Below are 19,569 nucleotides of genomic sequence, written 5' to 3'. Positions count from 1 at the left end.
CAAGTTATACAGTCAGTGTCCAAAAACATGTTGACTGAGCTACACAAATTCTTTTAGAGAGTAAATTTACAAAGTTTCCAAATTGTTGGAGCTCAACTTTGGTGAACGTTGCATCTCTGTCCCCTGTGGTATTACAGATCCTCCCATTTAAACAGATTAGAAATGAACAATGATAGCACAGTGATTGAAAAAGAGAAACAGAATTTGGTTTATTTCAATTCTGCCATTTTATGTGACCATTTGGGGTGTGTGTGTGTGTATTTAAAATTAAAAGCACTGAAACAGAGTACAAACATTGAGGTGCAATTTTTGTTTGGAAAAGTGTAACTTAAAAAAATATTTATTTGAGAGAGAGAGAGAGACAGAGACAGAGAACAGGCAGGAGGAGGGACTAAGGGAGAAGGAGAAGACTTCCCACTGCTCAGGGATCCCGGGGTTCCTGGGACCGTGACCTGAGCCAAAGGCAGATGCTTAACTGACTGAACCACCCAGGCACCCCGGAAAGTGTAACTTTTAATTTATCATGAACTATTTTACTGAATTTGAATTTTCTAGCATGAAAATTTAGATGAGGTTGTTAATCAAGCAGAAAAATATGTGCAAACAGCCAGAATTAGCCTCAAGCACTGCACAGTGAAAAACAAATCTTAAACTGTTCCTTGAAAATTGGGGCACAGAAAATGTGAAGAAAGTAATTTACTATGCAAAAATACAATGTAAGGAAATGGAGATTACATAGAAAAGATAACCACATTTAAAAAAATGATAGCAGGAGAAATGACAGAAGATGATTTTGTGATTATTACCAGAAGAAACTAAAAGGGCATTATATGAATGCCTTGATAGTTTTCAGAAAGCACTGGACACTTGTTTTAAAACAATGGATCAAATGATGTCGAAGTTCCCTCTTGTTCACACATTTTTCACTGATTTCTGCAGAGGAAGAGGTTCTGAAGTTTTTACCTAGTAGTATAGAAATTTATAATTTTCTGATGAAGATATTTTGGTGAAATTTTCAACTGTGGAAGATTTGAATGCCACTGAATTTGATCCTGAATAAACTAACACATGGGTGGTATTGCCATTCATGGAAATTCTGTGAAAGAGAATTATTATAATTCTCTTCCAAACTTATTCACAATTTTAAGACTTTTCTTATTTGTATATATGTTGCTTTACAGGAAATTAACTTTATTAATATTAAAATTAATTAAAAAGTGTTCATCTTTCAACTATAAACAAAGATACATCAAAGTCTACCTATACCACCTACTGAATATTTACAAGTATTAGATTTTGATGAAGTTATTGGCAAATAGGCAGATGTTAAAGCTCAAAAGCAGAAACTAATATTTTTAAAAAGATTTATTTGCTTGAGAGAGAGAAAGTGGAAGTGAGCACAGGGGGATGTGGAGGAGGGAAGGGAGAAAGAGTCCTAACCAGCCTCCATGCAGACCATGGAGCCAGATGTGGGTCTTAATCTCACAACCCTGAGATCACAACCTGAGCCAAACTATGAGTTAGACACCCAACCAACAGTGCCACCCAGGTATTCCAACTGAAATGCTTTTATTTATTATTCAGTAGACCAATATATAGTTTTAAGTTCTTTCTCCTTTAAAAAATACATTAATGCAATGAGAAAACATTGATCCGTTATTTTTTTCCTTTTCTGTACTGCACTATTTATGTTCTGTTTTATTTTTATGATAGATAGATATAAAATTCAATAAAAGAAAATTTTCAGTGTCTTTTATAACCTTTATTTTTAGTTTAATTTCATCCTTATTTCTTTTTAAATATTTATTTATTATAATATTTAATATTCATAAATATTTATGATATTTAATATTTATTAAGTAACTAATATTTTTGAGTATAGTGGACACACAATGTTACATTAGTTTCAGGTGTACAACATAGTGCCTCAATAACTCTATACATTATGCTATGCTCACGACAAGTGTAGTACCATCTGTCACTATAAAACCCTATTACAATACCTCTGGCTGTATCTATTGTGCTGTACCTTTTGTTATCCTGACTTATTTTATCATAACTGGAAGTCTGTATCTTCCACTCCCCTTCACTCATATTGCTCATCCCTACCCCCCCTCCTTTATGGCAGCCATTAATTTGTCCTTTGTACTAATGTTTGTTTCTGCTTTTTTTTGTTTATTCATTTGTTTTGTTATTTAGTTTCTGTATGTAAATGAAACCATGTGGTATCTGTCTTTCTGTGTCTGACATATTTTATTTAGCATAATATCCTCTAAATCCATCCATTTTGTTCCAGATGGCAATATCTCATCTTTTTTGATGGCTGAATAGCCAAGATATGAAAGCATTCTAAGTGTCCAACAATAGATGAATAGATAAAGATGCGGTATATATTATATAATAGAATATTACTCAGTCTTCATTCTTTCTCAACATAATTTTGTTATATAAAGGAGGAAGCCGTTAAAAATGATTTGCTTAGGGTGTCAAATATATTACATACGTTACTGATGCCTGGTATATAATTTGCACTTAAATATTTGCTGAATGAATAAATGAACTAATAATGGCTATGCTGATGATCAGATTATGAGCAATTTTTTCCCCTAGCATCATTTACTGGAGGACTAGGAAAGATCTTGCTCCTGTTGAGTATGTTGCGCCTCTGACAGCACCAAGATGATCCTTTTAAAATCTAACTTAGGTCATGCCACATTTTTGCTCAAAACCCTCCATTGCCCCCCCCCCCCCCATTAAGAATCAAATCCAGGCGCACCTGGGTGGCTCAGTGGGTTAAAGCCTCTGCCTTCAGCCCAGGTCATGATTCCAGCATCGGGCTCTCTGCTCAGCGGGGAGCTTGCTTCCTTCTCTCTCTCTGCCTGCCTCTCTGCCTGCTTGTGATCTCTGTCTGCCATATAAATAAGCAAAATCTTAAAAAAAAAAGAATCAAATCCAAAGTCTGTATGGTGGTACAAATAATCTCTACATAGCCTGTTATTTCATTCCTTTTGAATTTACCACTCCAGCCACATCAGCATTTTTTTCATTGTTGTTCTTTCCACATCAAATGCTTTTCCCTAAATTCCTTCAGCACTTTACTCAAATGTCAGCTTATCAGAAAGCTTTTCCCTAACCTATTCAAACAAGTAAATTCTCACCTTATCCCCATACTGTTTTACTTTCCTTCATAGCATTTGGCAACTGTAACATTTATTTGTCTTTTTCTCTTGGAAACATCAGCTCCATGAGGGAAGGCATTGTATTGTTCAGTATGTTGAACAAGTGCCTGGCATATAGGAGATTCAGAGTGACATAGTCTTACAATGTATGAACTTGACCTTTTGTCATAGAGGAAAATGAAGGAAATTTTCAACTTTTCATGTGTTTGTGGGCTCTGCTCCTGGGGTCCCAGAGAATGTATCTTTTACTATTTACCAACGTCAAAATGATTCTGCAAAACTTCCAAGCATGGACTCTATTTCTGCCTCAGGCATATATTGTACACATGCTTCATTAAAAAAATAACAAAAAAGGAGCATTCCAAACATAAAGATAAGAAAAAGGAAAAAAAAAATCTCCCAGGTTTCCATAAGCCTTGCACATATTAAAAACCCAAGATAAAGTCTTTAACTTTCTGGAATGTCCTTCCTCAGAATGACTTGTAACTTTTTTAAATGAAAAACAAAACAGAACAAAACAAAACAAAACATATATAACCCTGGACCAAATGTCCCTTCCCAAGAGCACACCTTTCTTTGTGAAGATTGTGTTTCTAGGCAACTTTTTTAAACTTGAACTTGAATAAAACTCTTTTCCTTTCTCTTTTAAATTTTAAGAAAGCTTTGTTGAATCTTCCTGGACCCGAATATATAGTTATGTAAAGCAGCTGGACTTGGATTTTTATCTAGACAAATCACATAATGTCTGAAACAGTGAAAATAGTGCAGACTTCTGCACTCAGAGTAGCTTTCAACTGGATTATGGAGAGTATTTTGAAAAACTTCATCGAGGAGGATGGGAACCGTCAGTCGCGAGGACAAGGGGTTTATAGCAGCTTCCTAAAGCCGTGCTAGGAGGGTGGAGAAAGGGCGGAGCCAGCAGCAGAGGGACGTAACCAGGCGGAGCTGCTGAGGTGAGCCGAATTGAACTGTTTTGTCCCTCTCTGCCCACCATATGAGAACTCTGGCGGAGAAGGTCACAGATATGGCGGCTGTTAGGGTAAGTTTCAGAAAAAAACCCCAAACCTTCCTTAGTTTCTGGGTGCAGATAGCATTTTAGTAACTATCGAAGGGATCCTCCTAACTTCAGAAGGGAGCCCCACAGCAAGAGGCAAGGTGGAGGTGGGGTTGTGAGAGAATTGACAAGGCCAGGGAGTCTTAAACGTTTGAACCCTCAAAACACCTACCTCTCCCCCTTGGATTTCCTCAGTTTGGGACGGTGCTGTCTCCTCAGTCCCCTGCAGTTAACTGTTAATACAGCGGCATGGTGAAAACTGGGGAACGGCTGGGTGAAAAACGGCCGGCCTGGCGACATGCGGCAGCCAATGTGTGGGTCTCGAACTGAAACGAGTAAAGAATCCTGGACATTGGACTGGGCGCACAGGGCGGAGTCTCAAGACCCTTTAAAGACTTTGTTCAAACGTTATTTGGAGGTGAAATAGACTGGGATAGAGATGTCTCATAGTCTTTACGCAGTGTGCGGTGTTTGTATTCACTATTGTTCTTTCCCGGGTTTGATTAATAAACCCAACTTTATTTTGAGTTCCGTAATGGGAAAAGATGCCTTTACTTAGGAATCTTTGTACCGGAAGTGACTCAGCTGCCTGCTAACTGCTGTTCCCTAAGTAGGTTTCAGTAATAGTAATAGACAGATATCTACAGGTGGGTATTGGTAGCGGGTTTTAAGGGTGCAGTGCACTGCTTGAGGAAGATACAAATATGAGTAGTTCAGTTCAGCTGAAATGTGAGGTGACTCAGTATCCATCTTGTTTGACCATTCTCCATTACAGCATTTCTGGTTCTCAGAATTTATCGCAGTTATCACAGCAGCCTTCTGACTGGACTCTCTGTCTCTAGCCTAGCTCTCAGCGAATCCATTTTCCCTGAACTGCCAGAGTACTCATAGTAAAATGCAGATCTGATTATACTCCTTTCCTGCTTAAAAACCTTTATTGGCACTCCGTCATCTTCCCACTGGGGTCAGGGCAGACTCGTATGTCTAAAACACCTAACCCTGGCTTGGCTTTTAAGCTTCATCTCTTCTCTCTTAGGAAATCTTTTAACATCTGTACTCCAAGCCTTTTCCCCTGTTGTTTCTTTGGACCTGATGGGAAACACCCTCATCTAGTTAGCGCCTGTTGAAGTCCATTCATTCGTTTAACAGCTCTTTGTGTACTGCCTCCTCATATACTAAGTACAAAATGCGTTTTCCAGGCAAGTGTTCCTGACTTCCCCAGTGTAATTTAACTGGTTTTTCGTGCTTCCAGGAGACTATGGGCATACATTTACCTTAGGACTTTTCACACTTCAGCTAATAGACTATTTGCTTGCCTGTTCTACCATCCTATAAGCTGCTTTAGGACAGTAAGTAGGATATTAATTTTTCTATCCCTAGCACAGGTATGACTTACATTAGATACTCAGTAAAAGCTACAGGAAGAAATAAATGCCAGGCAGTGAAGTAGTAGTGTATCTGATTCAGAGCAATAGAAGTGCCTTGCCTCGGGAGAAGTACAAAGTGATCTGAGGGTTCAAAAGAGAAAACCCAAACCTTGCTGAGGAGAATAAAGAAAGGCTTTGTGGAGGAGGTGCAGAGATAGCAGGAACAGTCAGTGGTAAAAAGCAAACCAGAATAGTGTGTTGTCACTGAAGCCTAGAGGAGTGAGTTGAACAGTCTTTGGATTTGGACATTAAAAAGTCACTGGAAGCTACCATTTATTAAGTGCTTACTACAAGATCAGGCACCATACAAAAATACTTTACATATGTCATTTCACTTAAATCTCCAGACAACTTTATGTTGTAGTTATTCTGATCACTGTTTTACAAATGAAATTCTAAGATTGGGAGAAGTCCAGTAAATTGCCCCGATCATAATGCTAATAAGAGCTGAAGTGAGAAGAACCAGTATAAATAAAGTGGTGGAGGGAGAACCTGGATTGTAAGGGGTTAAGGAACGGGTAAGGGGTGGGAAACTGGCCTTAATTTAGCACTTATTTTGGGCAGCTGCTCTACAGATTTCATTTCATTTTAATCCTTTTGATGACCCTAAGAAATAGGGTAGTATCCCTATTTTATTTATGAAAAAGGCTTAGAAAAAGTGTGTGCTCCAGGTTATACAGCTGCTAAGTGAAGAGTCAGGTTCAAATACAGGTCTGTTTGGCTCCAAAGCCCATGATCCTTCCATTACTCCTTGCTTTTGAAAGGAATGGTATATTACTCTTTGGAAATTGTTGTGGTGAAAGGAAGGAAATAAATCTTGGGATACAGGTAACAAATACCAGAAAAGGTGTCTTTTCATTTAAAGTCAGGAGACTGTCAATTGTATCTTGATAAAACTGGAAAAACAAAGTCAGGAGGCCTGAGCTGGTTTGGTGATGAGGGGAAATGTGCCAAAAACTAGTACAGAGGTGGGACACCTGGGTGGCTCAGTTGTGAGGCCTCTGCCTTCGACTCAGGTTATGATCCCAGGACCCTGGGATCAAGTCCCACACCAGGCTCCTTGCTCAGGAGGGAGCCTGCTTCTCACTCTGCCTGCTGCTCTCCCTGCTTGTGCTCCCCACCTGATATATAAAATCTTAAATTGGTATAGAGGAAAGATAATAATAGTTATCACAGCTAGCTATTAAGTTAGTAAACATTTACCATGCTAGGCATTTTGCTGAGCATTTTACTTGATTTTCTCATGCTTTACAGTGGCCCTATGAGTAAGTTCTGTTATCAGCATTTTACAGGTAAGGAAACTGAAGCTTAGAAAGGTTAAGTAACTTGCCCACAGTCACAGGATAGTAAGCAGTAGAGCTGGATCTGCAATTACATGAGCTGAGTCCCAGTTACGAGGCTTAAGTTTGAGGAAGCATTTGTGAGGCCAAGGTACCAAGAGGGTGATCCGTGTTCATTTTGAAGTCCTAGAGTTTAATAACAGAGTAAGAGAGAGAGGAACCCTGAAAGTTGGCAGAAAACTCTCAAAAAGATTATATATATCTTGGAGTAGAGCTTGTTGCACAGATATGACAGTGAAACACTGACATGAAGTTAGCCTCAAGGAATAAGGACTATGTTGATTTTTCCTCCTGACTTCTTGAATTAGAAATAAGGATTTGAGGACTGGCCTTCATTTAAAAGGATTGGGAGGAGACGCACCTGGGTCAGTTAAGCTTCTAACTCTTACTTAGTTTTTGCTCAGGCCCTCATCTCAGGGTCATGGGACAGAGTCTCATGTGGGGCTCTGTGCTGAGTGTAGAGTTGGCTAAAATTTCTCTCTCTCTCCCTCTGCCCCTCCCCACCTCTCTCACTCTCTCAAATGAATAAATAAATCTTCAAAAAACAAAAAAACAATTGGGAAGACTGTGGTAGTGTCAGACAAAAGCCAAGTTTCTTTCATGCTAGAGGTTGAATGAATTTGAGGAAAACGTGAGTTTTGAAAGAAAATTTGTTTATAATAAAATACTTAATACCAAAATATGGGGGCACTTGGGTTGCTCACTTGGTTAAGCATCTGCTTTTGGCTCAGATCGTGATCTCAGGGTGCTAGGATCAAGCCCTGCATCAGAGTCCCTACTCAGTGGTTAGGGAGTAACCTAACTGCTCATTCTCTCCCTCTGAAATAAATAAAATCTTAAAAAAAAAGAAAAAAGAAAACAAAATATGGCTACCATTTATTGAGCACTTCCTTTGTGTCTGACATTGTGCCAAGCTGTTGATGCACATCATTTCACTCTCATGAAAAGTTTTTCTTTTTCTTTTTTTTTTTTAAAGATTTTATTTATTTATTTGACAGAGAGAGATTACAAGTAGGCAGAGAGGCAGGCAGTGAGAGAGAGAGGAGGAAGCAGGCTCCCTGCTGAGCAGAGAGCCCGATGCGGGACTCGATCCCAGGACCCTGAGATCATGACCCGAGCCGAAGGCAGCTGCTCAACCCACTGAGCCACCCAGGCGCCCCTCATGAAAAGTTTTTGAATGTAGGTAAGCTCAGACAACAGGAGTAGAGCAGAAAACAAAACAAAACAAAACAAAAAAACAAAGCTGCAACAGGAGGTTGTAGTTGGAGAAAAGCTTGTTGAATGTATGATTTTAGCTATTAGCAAGTCTGGGTAGTGGTAAATTCCGGGTGTACTCATGGAGTGGATAGCCACAGTGGAATGAATATGAAGGTCTATGGAGGTAAAGTCAAGGAGTGAGGGGAGGCTTTCGGGTGGTTTGTCCGCATGCATATTAAAGCCATTGTTAGTTAAAGCAGGATTTAGAGTATAGAAAACTGCTAACCGGAATTCTAACCTCTGATGTGATGCAGTGACCAGGATGCAGGTAGATGATAGTACTAAGAATGAATAAATAGATGGTATCAAATTCAAAGTAGCAGTGTTAGTTTTATTTCTTTTATGTGAACTTTTAAAAATTGAAGTATAGCATATATACAGTAAAAGTACACGAGTCATAAGTAGCTTGGTAAATTTTCATAAAATGATTATTTTTTTTAATCAGAACCCAATTAAAAAAAAAAGCATTACCAACCGCTCAGGAGCCTTTCCTTCTATTTCCTCTACATCATTATCCTCCACTGTAGATTATTTTTGCTTATTTTTGAACTTCATATAAATGAAACGATGCCATATTTACTCTGCTGTGTCTGGCTTCTTTCATCCAAAGTTTTGTTTCTGTGATTCAAGCATTATGCTTGTGACACTAATTCATTTTCATTACGATATGACATTTTAGAGGATGAATGTATCATAATTTATGTATCCTTTCTACTCTTGAGGAACAATTTTTTTTTTATTAGAGAGAGAGAGAGAGAGCGCACATGAGAAGGGGGAGGGTCAGAGACTCTCTGCCAAGCAGGGAGCCCAATTCGGGACTCGATCCTGGGACTCCAGGATCATGACTTGAGCCGAAGGCAGTTGCTTAACCAACTGAGCCGCCCAGCTCTTGAGGAACATTTGAATTATCTTCAGTTTTGAGCTATTACACAAATAATGACCTTGTGAATATTCTTCTGTATGTCTTTTTGGTGCACATAAGTGTGCATTTCTACTGAGTACATGCCTAGGAGTGGGATTGCCAGGTCTTAGAGCATGCAGCTTTCTTTGGTAGATACTGCCAAATAGTTTTTCTAAGTGGTTGTACCAATTTGCATTCCATTCATGAGAGTTCTAGTTGTTCTACTTCCTCACTAATAGGACCAGAGATTTCTACTTAAGGGTGAAGAAGTAACAGCTTAGAAGTAGCATTGGATATCAGGAAGAAGAAAACTACCTCCTTTCCCTGAGATGCTTTGATTAGCCTTCTCTTGAGGATTATAAGGGAAGTAGAGACCTCAGAGGACAATCATGTTTCATTTCAGGCAAGGAGAGGGGAGGGTAGACACAATGCAAGGACTTTTGGAGTTATGAGGAATAGCAGGAAGTTTGGTCAGTGTAGAGAAAATACAGAGCACTGTAGAAATTAGAATACAGGAGATAATACATCACTGGGATTATATTTTGGGGCTTTGGCCAAGGATGATTGGTATGGGGAGGAACATGGACCTCACAGGATTTATGGTTTCAAAATCCTTGATAATACCAGCTGTATATTCCTTTCTGTCAACTTTAGTCCTTGTCTTTCCTTTCCTTGTTTCATGTAAGTTATACCAAAAAATAGTTGGAACCTTACAAAGTGAAATTTGTTAGGTTGGAAGACTGGTGGTTATGTCTAGCCAAATCAGTGTTCCTATTTCCATTCAGCATTGTTGAACATGTTTATTTTCAGTACAGCTTTGAAAGTTACGCTTTGAAACCCTTAACCTATTTAACGATGTTTGGTATAGGTTCCAGGATATCACTTTATGCCGTAAAGTGAAAATGATGTGTGCGTTGCCTCCTCCCACACCCATGTGACTGACTATTTCCTGTAACACCATCCTCACAGGTGGTGGTTAGGTATTCTGTGAACCTCATTGAATATGGAAATAAAATATTGCTTGTCTTGTGTCCTAAGGTTATGGAGAACAGAGGCATGTTCAAGTTATCTTAAGTAGTGTTTTTTAAAAAATATTTTATTAACATATAATGTATTATGTGCCCCAGGGGTACAGGTCTGCGAATTGTCAGGCTTACACCTTTCACAGGACTCACCATATCACATACCCTCCCCGATGTCCATAACCTAACCACCCTCTCCCTACCTCACCCCATCCCCCAGCAACCCTCAGTTTGTTTTATGAGATTAAGAGTCTCTTATGGTTCGTCTCCCTCCTGATCCCATCTTGTTTTGGATGCGTAGTTTAGCAACAAAGCTTGGGAAGGTGTTTCACGAGCTAAACAAACCTCAAGAAGAACCATTCAGAATATCATAGCAAGTCTGGTATTACCAGTCTCACGACTGGACTGTTCTGTTTCTGCTAACTCTACATGTTTTATATCCAGACTTTTCTAGGGAAAGGATTTGATTGGGTCGGCTAGACACTAACCATTACAAAGTACCCCTCTTGGGCAGAAATTGCACATCAGGCCCCTTTATAAGACAGCATCTAGTTGGCTGTCTTTGGCTCAGCTACCAGTCCCTAGTCTAGTCAGTTTTGGCCAAGGCATTAGTCCTGTAGTTCAAAGCATAGCAACCGATGTTAGGAATCATAGGAGGGAACACTATAATTGTCAGATGCTCTGAAGCTTCTTAGAGGGGCCATGGCAATGGATGGATACACTTTTGGGGTTCATGGTCTTTCTGGTATAAATGTACTTTTGAATACCTCCCAGAAGTAAGTAGTAAAGTTGTTGAAATATGGTAGAATATATTTGGAATTACTGTTAAGAGCTAAGTTATTAACATCTTGTAATTTAAAGTGGGAAAGGGGCTCCTCAAGGATAAAAAGCAGCAAGATGGTGGAGTGTTTGAGTGCTAGGATATGTTGGAATTTTATTTTAAAGGTAGTAGAGAGCCATTGAGATAAATCCAAAATGATTTATGATTTTTTAAATTTAATGTAAAATATTACAGTTATCAGAAAGACATTAATGAACACTGTAAATGTAGGTGGAACCTCCTGTGTATCCCTCCAACTCTGTGTACCCCTTGCTTCCTGAAACCCCCCATAGCTACTTTCCTGACTTATTTAATAATTGCTATGCATGTTTTTAGACTTTTACTGTATATGCATGTATTCCTAAACTTTATACACTGTTGTTTTGTGTGCTTTTTTCATATAAATTGTATTTATGTGGCATCTATTCTTCTGCAGTAGCACTGTTTGTGGTACATAATGTTTACATGTGTAGCTATAGTTCATTTATTTTCATTGTGCATAGTATTCTTTTACATGAATATAGTATATTTATCTCTCCATTCTCTTAATGGATACTGTGGTCACTTTTTTCTATTACAAATAATGCTGTTATAAACTATAATATGTAGATCTGCTTGGACCCATGTGAGTTTTGCTGCTAGACCGAAGACTAGCTGTATGACTTTGAGCAACTCACTTAACCTGTCGAAACCTCAGTTTTCTTATCTGAAATAAGGGTTTTTTTTTTCCTTTTCAGTGTTCCAGAATTCATGGTTTATGCACCACACCCAGGGCTCCATGCAATATGTGCCCTCCTTAGTACCCACCACCAGGCTCATCCAACCTCCTACTCCACGCCTCTCCAAAACCCTCAGTTTGTTTCTCAGAGTCCACAGTCTCATGGTTCGTCTCCCCCTTCAATTTTCCCTTACTTCTTCTCTTCATCTCCCCATGTCCTCTGTGTTATTCCTTATGCTCCACAAGTAAGCGAAACCATGTGATAACTGATCCTCTCTGCTTGACTTATTTCACTCAGCATAATCTCTTCCAGTCTCATCCATGTTGATACAAAAGTTGGGTATTATACTAGGAAATACTAATAAATAGTATATTATGTGTCCAGCACTATGCATGAGTTATTGCAAACACCCAGTAATTCCTAGCTCCTCTTATTCTTAGTGTTTAAAAGAATATATTCCCCGCACTTATTATAATGCCATTATTTTCTGACCTTTAGATTCCAATTTAAGTCACACCTTGTTCAGGCTAGTGGATTGATAACCTGTTTCTTTTTAGTATCAGTAGTCTCAAGCAAGTACAATAGAAATTTTTTGTGTTAATGTGATCAGTTATTTATTGAAATGAACATTTATATATAGACTTGTTTCTTCTTAGACTTATTTTGATTTCTTTCAGGCTCTTGCTGCATATTCATGATACTTTTAATGATAAATAATCTTTAAAAAAGTATAAAACGTAACATGCTTTTTTGGTCACCATATCCTTTATGTATAAAATGTTCTTGCTATCTTCATCATTCAAATCCCAAGGCAGTAAACAAAAAATTTGAATGGAGAGATTATTGCAGAGATTGTTTAGTCAAAAACTGTCATGTGAAACTTAGAACAGGTTTTATTACTTAAGAAAGATTTCTGTAAGAATCACCCTAATTACAGGCACCTGGGTGGATCAGTTGATTAAGAATCGACTCTTGATTTCAGCTCAGGTCATAATCTCAGGGTTGTGGTATTGAGTCCCATGTCAGGCTCTGTGCTCAGCAGGGAGTCTATTGGAGATTTCCTCTCCATCTGCCCCTCCCCCACCACACTCACTTGCATGCTCTCTCTGTCTCTCAAATAAATAAATCTTAAAAAAAAAGAGAATAACCCTGATTGAAGGAGGTAAAATTCTGGTACAGTAGGAATGAGAGTATCATTTTTCACTGATCTATGAACCCTACTGATAAAGAGTGTAATTAAGGTGTAATAGAGTCTTAAACCTTCAAGTATTGAGACACTAAAGGCTTTGTAGTTTGTTGCTGTCTTAGGCCTATAGATTTTTTTCACAGGTATTTTATTTTTTTGTCTTTTCAAATTTTTATTTATATTACACTTAACATACAGTATAATATTAGTTTCAGGTGTACAATATAGTGATTCATTACTTCCATACAAAACCTGGTGCTCATCAAAACATTTGCAATCCTTAATCACGATCATCTATTTAACCTATCCCCTTACCCACATCCCCTCTGGTAACCATTAGTTTGTTCTCTATAGTTAAGAGTTTGTTTTTTGGTTTGCCTTTCTTTTTTTTCCCTTTATGCTCTTTGTTTTGTTTCTTAAAATCCACATATGAGTGAAATCATAATGGTATTTGTCTTTCTCTGACTGACTTATTTCACTTAGCATAATACTCTCTAGCTCCACCCATGTCTTTTCAAAGGGCAAGATCTCATTCGTTTTTATGGCCGAGTAATATTCCAGTAATATTCTGTTGTGTGTGCATGTGTGTATGTTTATGTATATACATACCACTTCTTCATCCATTAGTTGATGGGCATTTGGGCTGTTTTCTTAATGGGCTGTTCTAGATAATGCTTCTGTAAACATTGGGGTGCATGTCTCCCTTTGAATTAGTATTTTTTTAAGTTATGTTCAGATAGCCAGCATGTAGTACATCATAAGTTTCTAAAGTAGTGTTCACGATTCATTAGTTGCATATAACACCCAAGTGCTCTTCACAACACGTATTTTTGGGTAAATCCCTAATAGTACAAATTGCTAGATTGTAGGATAATTCTATTTTTAATTTTTTGAGAAAGCACTGTGCTATTTTCCTGAGTGGCTTCGCCAGTTTGGATTCCCATCAGTGCTGCAAGAGGGTTCCCCTTTATCCCCTCTCCAGTACTTGTTTCTTGTGCTGTTGATTTTAGCCATTCTCAGTGTTGAGAGGTGATATCTCATTGTAGTTTCGATTTGTATTTCCCTAATGATGAATTATGTTGAACATCTTTTCATGTATCTGTTGACCTTTTGTATATCTTTGGAAAAATGTCTATTCATGCCCATTTCTAATTAGATTATTTGGTTTTTGGTGTTGAGTTTTATAAGTTCATTATATTTTTTGGATGCTAACCCTCTATCAGTTATGTTATTTGCAAGTATCTCCTCCTATTCCATAGGTGGCCTTTTAGTTTGGTTCATTATTTCCCTTGCTGTGTAGAAGCTTTTTGTCTTGATAAAATCCTAGTAGTTTGTTTTTGCTTTTGTTTCCCTTGCCTCAAGAGAATTATCTAGGGGCGCCTGGGTGGCTCAGTGGGTTAAGCCGCTGCCTTTGGCTCAGGTCATGATCTCAGGGTCCTGGGATCGAGTCCCGCATCAGGCTCTCTGCTAAGCAGGGAGCCTGCTTCCCTCTCTCTCTCTGCCTGCCTCTCCATCTACTTGTGATTTCTCTCTGTCAAATAAATAAATAAAATCTTTAAAAAAAAAGAGAATTATCTAATAAGAAGTTGCTGAGGCTGATGTCAAAGAGTTTACTATGTATGTTCTTCTCTAGGATTTTGGTGGTTTTGTGTCTCACATTTAGGTCTTTTATCCATTTTGAATTTATTTTTGTGTATGGCAAAAAAAATTTGTTCAACTTCATTCTTTTGCATGTTGCTGTCCAGTTTTCCCAACACCATTTATTGAAGAGATTGTCTTTTTCCCAGTAGATACTGCTTCCTCTTTTGACCAAGATTAATTGACCAGATGGTTGTGGGTTCATTTATGGGTTTTCTGTTATGTTCCATTGACCTATGTATCTGTTTTTGTACCAGTATCATACTGTTTTGATCACTACAGCTTTGTAATGTAACGTGGAGTCTGGAATTGTGAGGTCTCCAGCTTTGCTTTTCCTTTTCAAGGTTGCTTTGGCTATTCAGGGTCTTTTCTGGTTCCACACAAATCTTAGAATTGTTTGTTCTAGCTCTGTGAAAAATACTGATGATATTTTGATGAGGGATTTCATTAAATGTGTAGATTCCTTTGGGTAATATAGACATTTTAACAGTATTTGTTCTTCCAATCCATGAGCATGGCATGTCTTTCCATTACTTCGTTTCCTCTTTGATTTCTTTCATGAATATTGTATAGTTTTGAGAATACAGGTCTTTCACCTCTTTGTTTAAATGTATTCTTAGGTATCTTACTTTTTTTGCAATTGTAAATGGGATTGATTCCTTGATTTCTGTTTCTGCTGCTTCATTATTGGTGTATAGAAATGCAACAGTTTTCTGTGCATTGATTTTGTATCCTGTGACTTTACGGAATTAATGTATCAGTTCTAGTAATTTTTTGGTGGATTCTTGAAGGTTTTCTGTATAGAGTATCGTGTCATGTGCAAATACTGGAAGTTTGACTTCTTCCTTGCTGATTTGGATGCTTTTATTTCTTTTTGTTGTCTGATTGCTGTGGCTGGTACTATGTTTAAAAAATAGCAATGATGGGCACCTGGGTGGCTCAGTGGGTTAAGTCTCTGCCTTTGGCTCAGGTCATGATCTTAGGGTCCTGGGATCGAGCCCCGCATTGGGAGTCTCTGCTCAGCAGGGAGCCTGCTTCCTCCACTCCTCTGCCTGCCTTTCTGCCCACTTGCGATCTCTGTCTGTCAAATAAATAAATAAAATCTTTTAAAAAAATAGTGATGAGAGTGGACATCCTTGTCTTGTTCCTGACCTTGTAGGAAAAGCTCTCAGTTTTCCCCTATTGTGGGTATCAGCTGTGGGTTTTTGTTTAATATATGGCCTTTATTATGTTGATGTACATTCTTTCTAACCCTACTTTGTTGAGAGTTTTTATTATGAATGGATGTTGTACTTTGCCAAATGCTTTTTCTGCATTTGTTGAACAGATTGTATGGTTCTTAACCTTTCTTATCCTTTATTGTATGTCTTTATCTGGTTTTGGTATCAGAGTAATGCTGGTATCGTAGAAGGAATTTGGAAGTTTTCCTGCTTTTTCTGTCTTTTGGAATATTTTGAAAAGAATGGGTATTAACTCTTCTTTACATGTTTGGTAGAATTTGCCTTTAAAGCCATGTGGCCCTGAATTTTGTATTTGGTGGGAGATTTTTGATTACTGATTCTATTTCTTTGCTGATTATCAGCCTTTTCAAGTTTTCTGTTTCTTCCTTTTTCAGTTTTGGTAATTTAAATCTTTCTAGGAATATATTTATTTCTTCCAGATTATTCAATTTGTTGGTGTATAATTTTTCATAATATTCTATTATAATTTTTTATACTTCTGTGGTGTTGGTTGTTATTTTTCCTCTCTTGATTGTAGTTTTATTTAAATGGGTCCATGTTCTTTTGTTTTTGTTCAGTCTGGCTAAGGTTTATTAATTTTACTGATTTTTTTTTTCAAAAGCCCAGCTCCTGGTTTCACTGATCTATTCTTCTTTTTATTTTTTAAGTTTCTGTATTATTTTTTTCTGCTCTGATTTTCATTATTTTCTTCCTTTTGCTGGCTTTAGGCTTTGTTCCTTTTCTAACTCCTTTAGGTGTAAGGTTATGTTGTGTATTTGAGATTTTTCTTGCTTCTTAACATAGGCATGAATTGCTATATACTTCCCTGTTAGGGCTGCTTTTGCTGCATCCCGAAGGTTTTTGGACTGTTGAGTTTTTCTTTTCATTTATTTTCATGATTTTTTAAAAATTTCCTTGATTTGCTGGTTGACCCATTCATTGTTTAGTAGGATGTTCTTTAACCTCCATGTATTTATGGTCTTTCCGAATATTTTCTTGTGGTTGACTTCAAGTTCCATAGCATTGTTGTCACAAAAGATGCTTGGTCTGATCTCAATCTTTTTGTATTTGTTAAGGAATGATTTGTGACCTAGTATATGCTCTTTTGTGGAGAGTGTGCCATGTGAACTTGAAAAGAATGTGTATTCTGCTTTTTTAGAATGGAATGTTCTGAATAGACTGTTAAGTCCATGTGGTCCTGTGTGTCATTCATAGCAGCTGTTTCCTTGTTGACTGTATACCTAGATGATCTGTCCATTGGCGTAAGTGGAGTTTAAAATCCCCTGCCATTACTGTATTATCAATGAGTTTCTTTAAATTTATTAATTGTTTTATATATTTGGCTGCTCCCTTATTGGGTGCATAAATAATTATAGTTGTTAGATATTCTTGTTGGCTTGTCCCCTTATTATGGTATAGTGCTCTTCTTCATCTCCTGTTACAGTCTTTTGTTTAAAGTATAGTTTTCCAATATAAGTATTGGTACTCTGGCTTTCTTGTGACTTCCATTTGTATGATAAATGTTTCTCCCTCCCCTCACTTTCAATGTGCATGTGTCTTTCAGTTTATAATAAATCTCTTGTAGGCAGTATATACTTGGGTCTTGTTTTGTTTAAGATTTTTTTTTTTGACAGAGAGAGTGAATGCTTGTGTGTGTCTGTTGGGGGAGGGACAGAAGGAAGGAGAGAAAAATCTCAGACTCTGTGCTGAGTGCAGAGCCTGAGCTGGGGCTTGATCTCACCACACTGAGATCACAACCTAAGTTGAAATCAAGAGTCAGTCACTTAACTGACTGAGCCACCCAGCACCTGGGACTCGTTTTTGTTTGTTTGTTTGTTTGTTTTTTAATACATTCTTACACCCCATGTATTTTGCTTGGAGCATTTAGTCCATTTACATTCCGAAGAATTATTGATAGATATGTATATAGTGCCATTTTATTACTTATTTTGTCATTGTTTCTGGAGATTTTTCTACTCAGAGTCACCGTTACTATTTCTTGCAGGGATGGTTTAGTGGTGAGGAACTTCGTTAGTTTTTGTTTGGAAAACTCTTTATTTGCCTTTCTGTTCTGAATAATAGCCTTGCCTGGTAGAATATTCTTGGGTGAAGATTTTTTTCCATTCAGCACCTTGAATGTCATGCTATTCCCTTCTGACTTGCAACATTGTGTTGAAAAATCTCCAGCTAGCTTAATGAGTCTTCTCTTGTGTTTGTCTTGCTGGTTTTATGATTTTTTTTATCACTATATTTTACAAATTTAATTACAATATGTCTTGATTTGGGCCTGCTTTTGTTGATTGTGATGGGAGTTCTCAGTGCCTCCTAGGTCTGGATGTCTGTTTCCTTCCCAAGATTAGGGAAGTTTTCAGCTGTTATCCCTTCAAAAAATTTTTCTGCCCCTTTTCCCACTCTCTTCTTCAGGGATTCTTACAATATGAATGCTATTAAGTTCAGTGGAGTCTTTGAGTTCCTTAAGTCTGTTCTCACGTTCCATAGTTTTCTCTTTTGTTTAGTATCATTATTTTCCATTATTTTGTCTTCTAGGTTACTTATTCCATCCTCTCTTTTTTTCCAGCCTGCTGTTCATTGCATCAAGTCTGTGTCCAATCTCAGTTATTGTATTTTTCATTTCTTTTTTTTAATGTTTTCTTTTATGCTGGGTGTGGAGCCCAATGTGGGGCTTGAAATCTTGATCCTGAAATCAAGACCTGAGCTGAAATCAAGACTGGATGCTTAACCAACTGTGCCATTCAGGCATCTCCCATTTTCCATTTCTGACTTTTTAAATTCTTTTATGTCTGTGGTAAGGGCCTCCCTAACATCTTCCATTCTCATCTCAGCCTCAGCAAGTATCCTTATGATTGTTAGTTTAAATTTCCATCAGGCATGCTACTTATATTGGTTTGGTTAGATCTCTGGTGGTGACTTTAGCTTGTTCTTTCATTTGGGATGAATTCCTCCATCTTGACATTTTTTCTAAGTCTCTGCCTTCTTCTGTGTTTTAGAAAAGCCCATTTTGTTTCCTGCTCCTGGAAGTAATGGCTTCATGAAGAAGATGTTATATAATGTTCAGGGCTTTCTACTTCAGGGAGTGTCTTTAGTCTGTGCTGTGTGTGCTCTGCTGTTGTCCTTTGCCTGTTCTGTTCTTCAGGCCATCAGCTGCAGAGGCTTTCTTAGCTTCCAGTGGGCAGTGTTTAGTCCTTAGCCAGAATGTGGAAAGTTTTAACTAGGTGTGCTCCAGTTTGCTCTTTAAATGAGACCTGATACTGCTTCCACTAGAACTGAAGCCCTGCAGAGCTGTCTGGGCTGGACACTTATTTTGGGCAGGGTTTTTTTCTGGTCTTCTGGCAAAGGGGCCTGTCGTGTTGGTACTGAGGCAGACTTGGCTGAGAAGGGCAGTACTGCCAGAGTGTAGGGGTATGGGACTTGTAACCAGGTTAAGCAGCCAGTGGAGGTGCTGTGGTGTTTGCTACAGGTGGCTCTGTGTTTATGCTGAGGGGCAGATCAGGGAAATGAAGCCAGCCAGCTCCTGTTTCTCTGCAGAGGGCTCTGGGTGCTTGCTGTTCTCCATGAAGCACTCTGAGAAGAGCATATAATCTCTGCACTGTGTGTTCTAGGCTTTTTTCAGATTGGTTTCTACACTGTTTGCCTTTGGGTTGTTTACCTGCCTTACTTTCAGGAGCAGGGCATTGCCCCTTGGGCTGTGTTCCAGCCAAATCTGCTGCCTTTTAAACTCTAGGCCTCAGGGTCCGAATGGTCTTCTGGGGGAAGGCGCTTGCCATGCTGGGACTGAAGAAGGCTAA

The 19,569-nt window shown here is 38.2% G+C and overlaps 1 protein-coding gene across 1 annotated transcript in view; it reads left to right on the top strand.

Annotated features, from left to right (window-relative positions):
• The first annotated feature begins 4,143 nt into the window (after positions 1 to 4,143).
• The window catches only part of APOOL (apolipoprotein O like), a 155,178-nt gene continuing 139,752 nt past the window's right edge, over positions 4,144 to 19,569 (top strand). The window contains exon 1 of the mRNA XM_044235131.1: positions 4,144 to 4,218. Within this exon, the coding sequence (XP_044091066.1) occupies positions 4,174 to 4,218 (45 nt within the window). The 5' untranslated portion in view covers positions 4,144 to 4,173. The remainder of the gene's footprint in view (positions 4,219 to 19,569) is intronic.

The sequence above is a fragment of the Neovison vison genome, chromosome X, assembly GCF_020171115.1.
Source record: "Neovison vison isolate M4711 chromosome X, ASM_NN_V1, whole genome shotgun sequence".
NCBI classification, from domain to species: Eukaryota; Metazoa; Chordata; class Mammalia; order Carnivora; family Mustelidae; genus Neogale; species Neogale vison.
The sequence above is the reverse complement of the archived record's forward strand: the minus strand, read 5'-3'. Positions and strand labels throughout refer to the sequence as shown.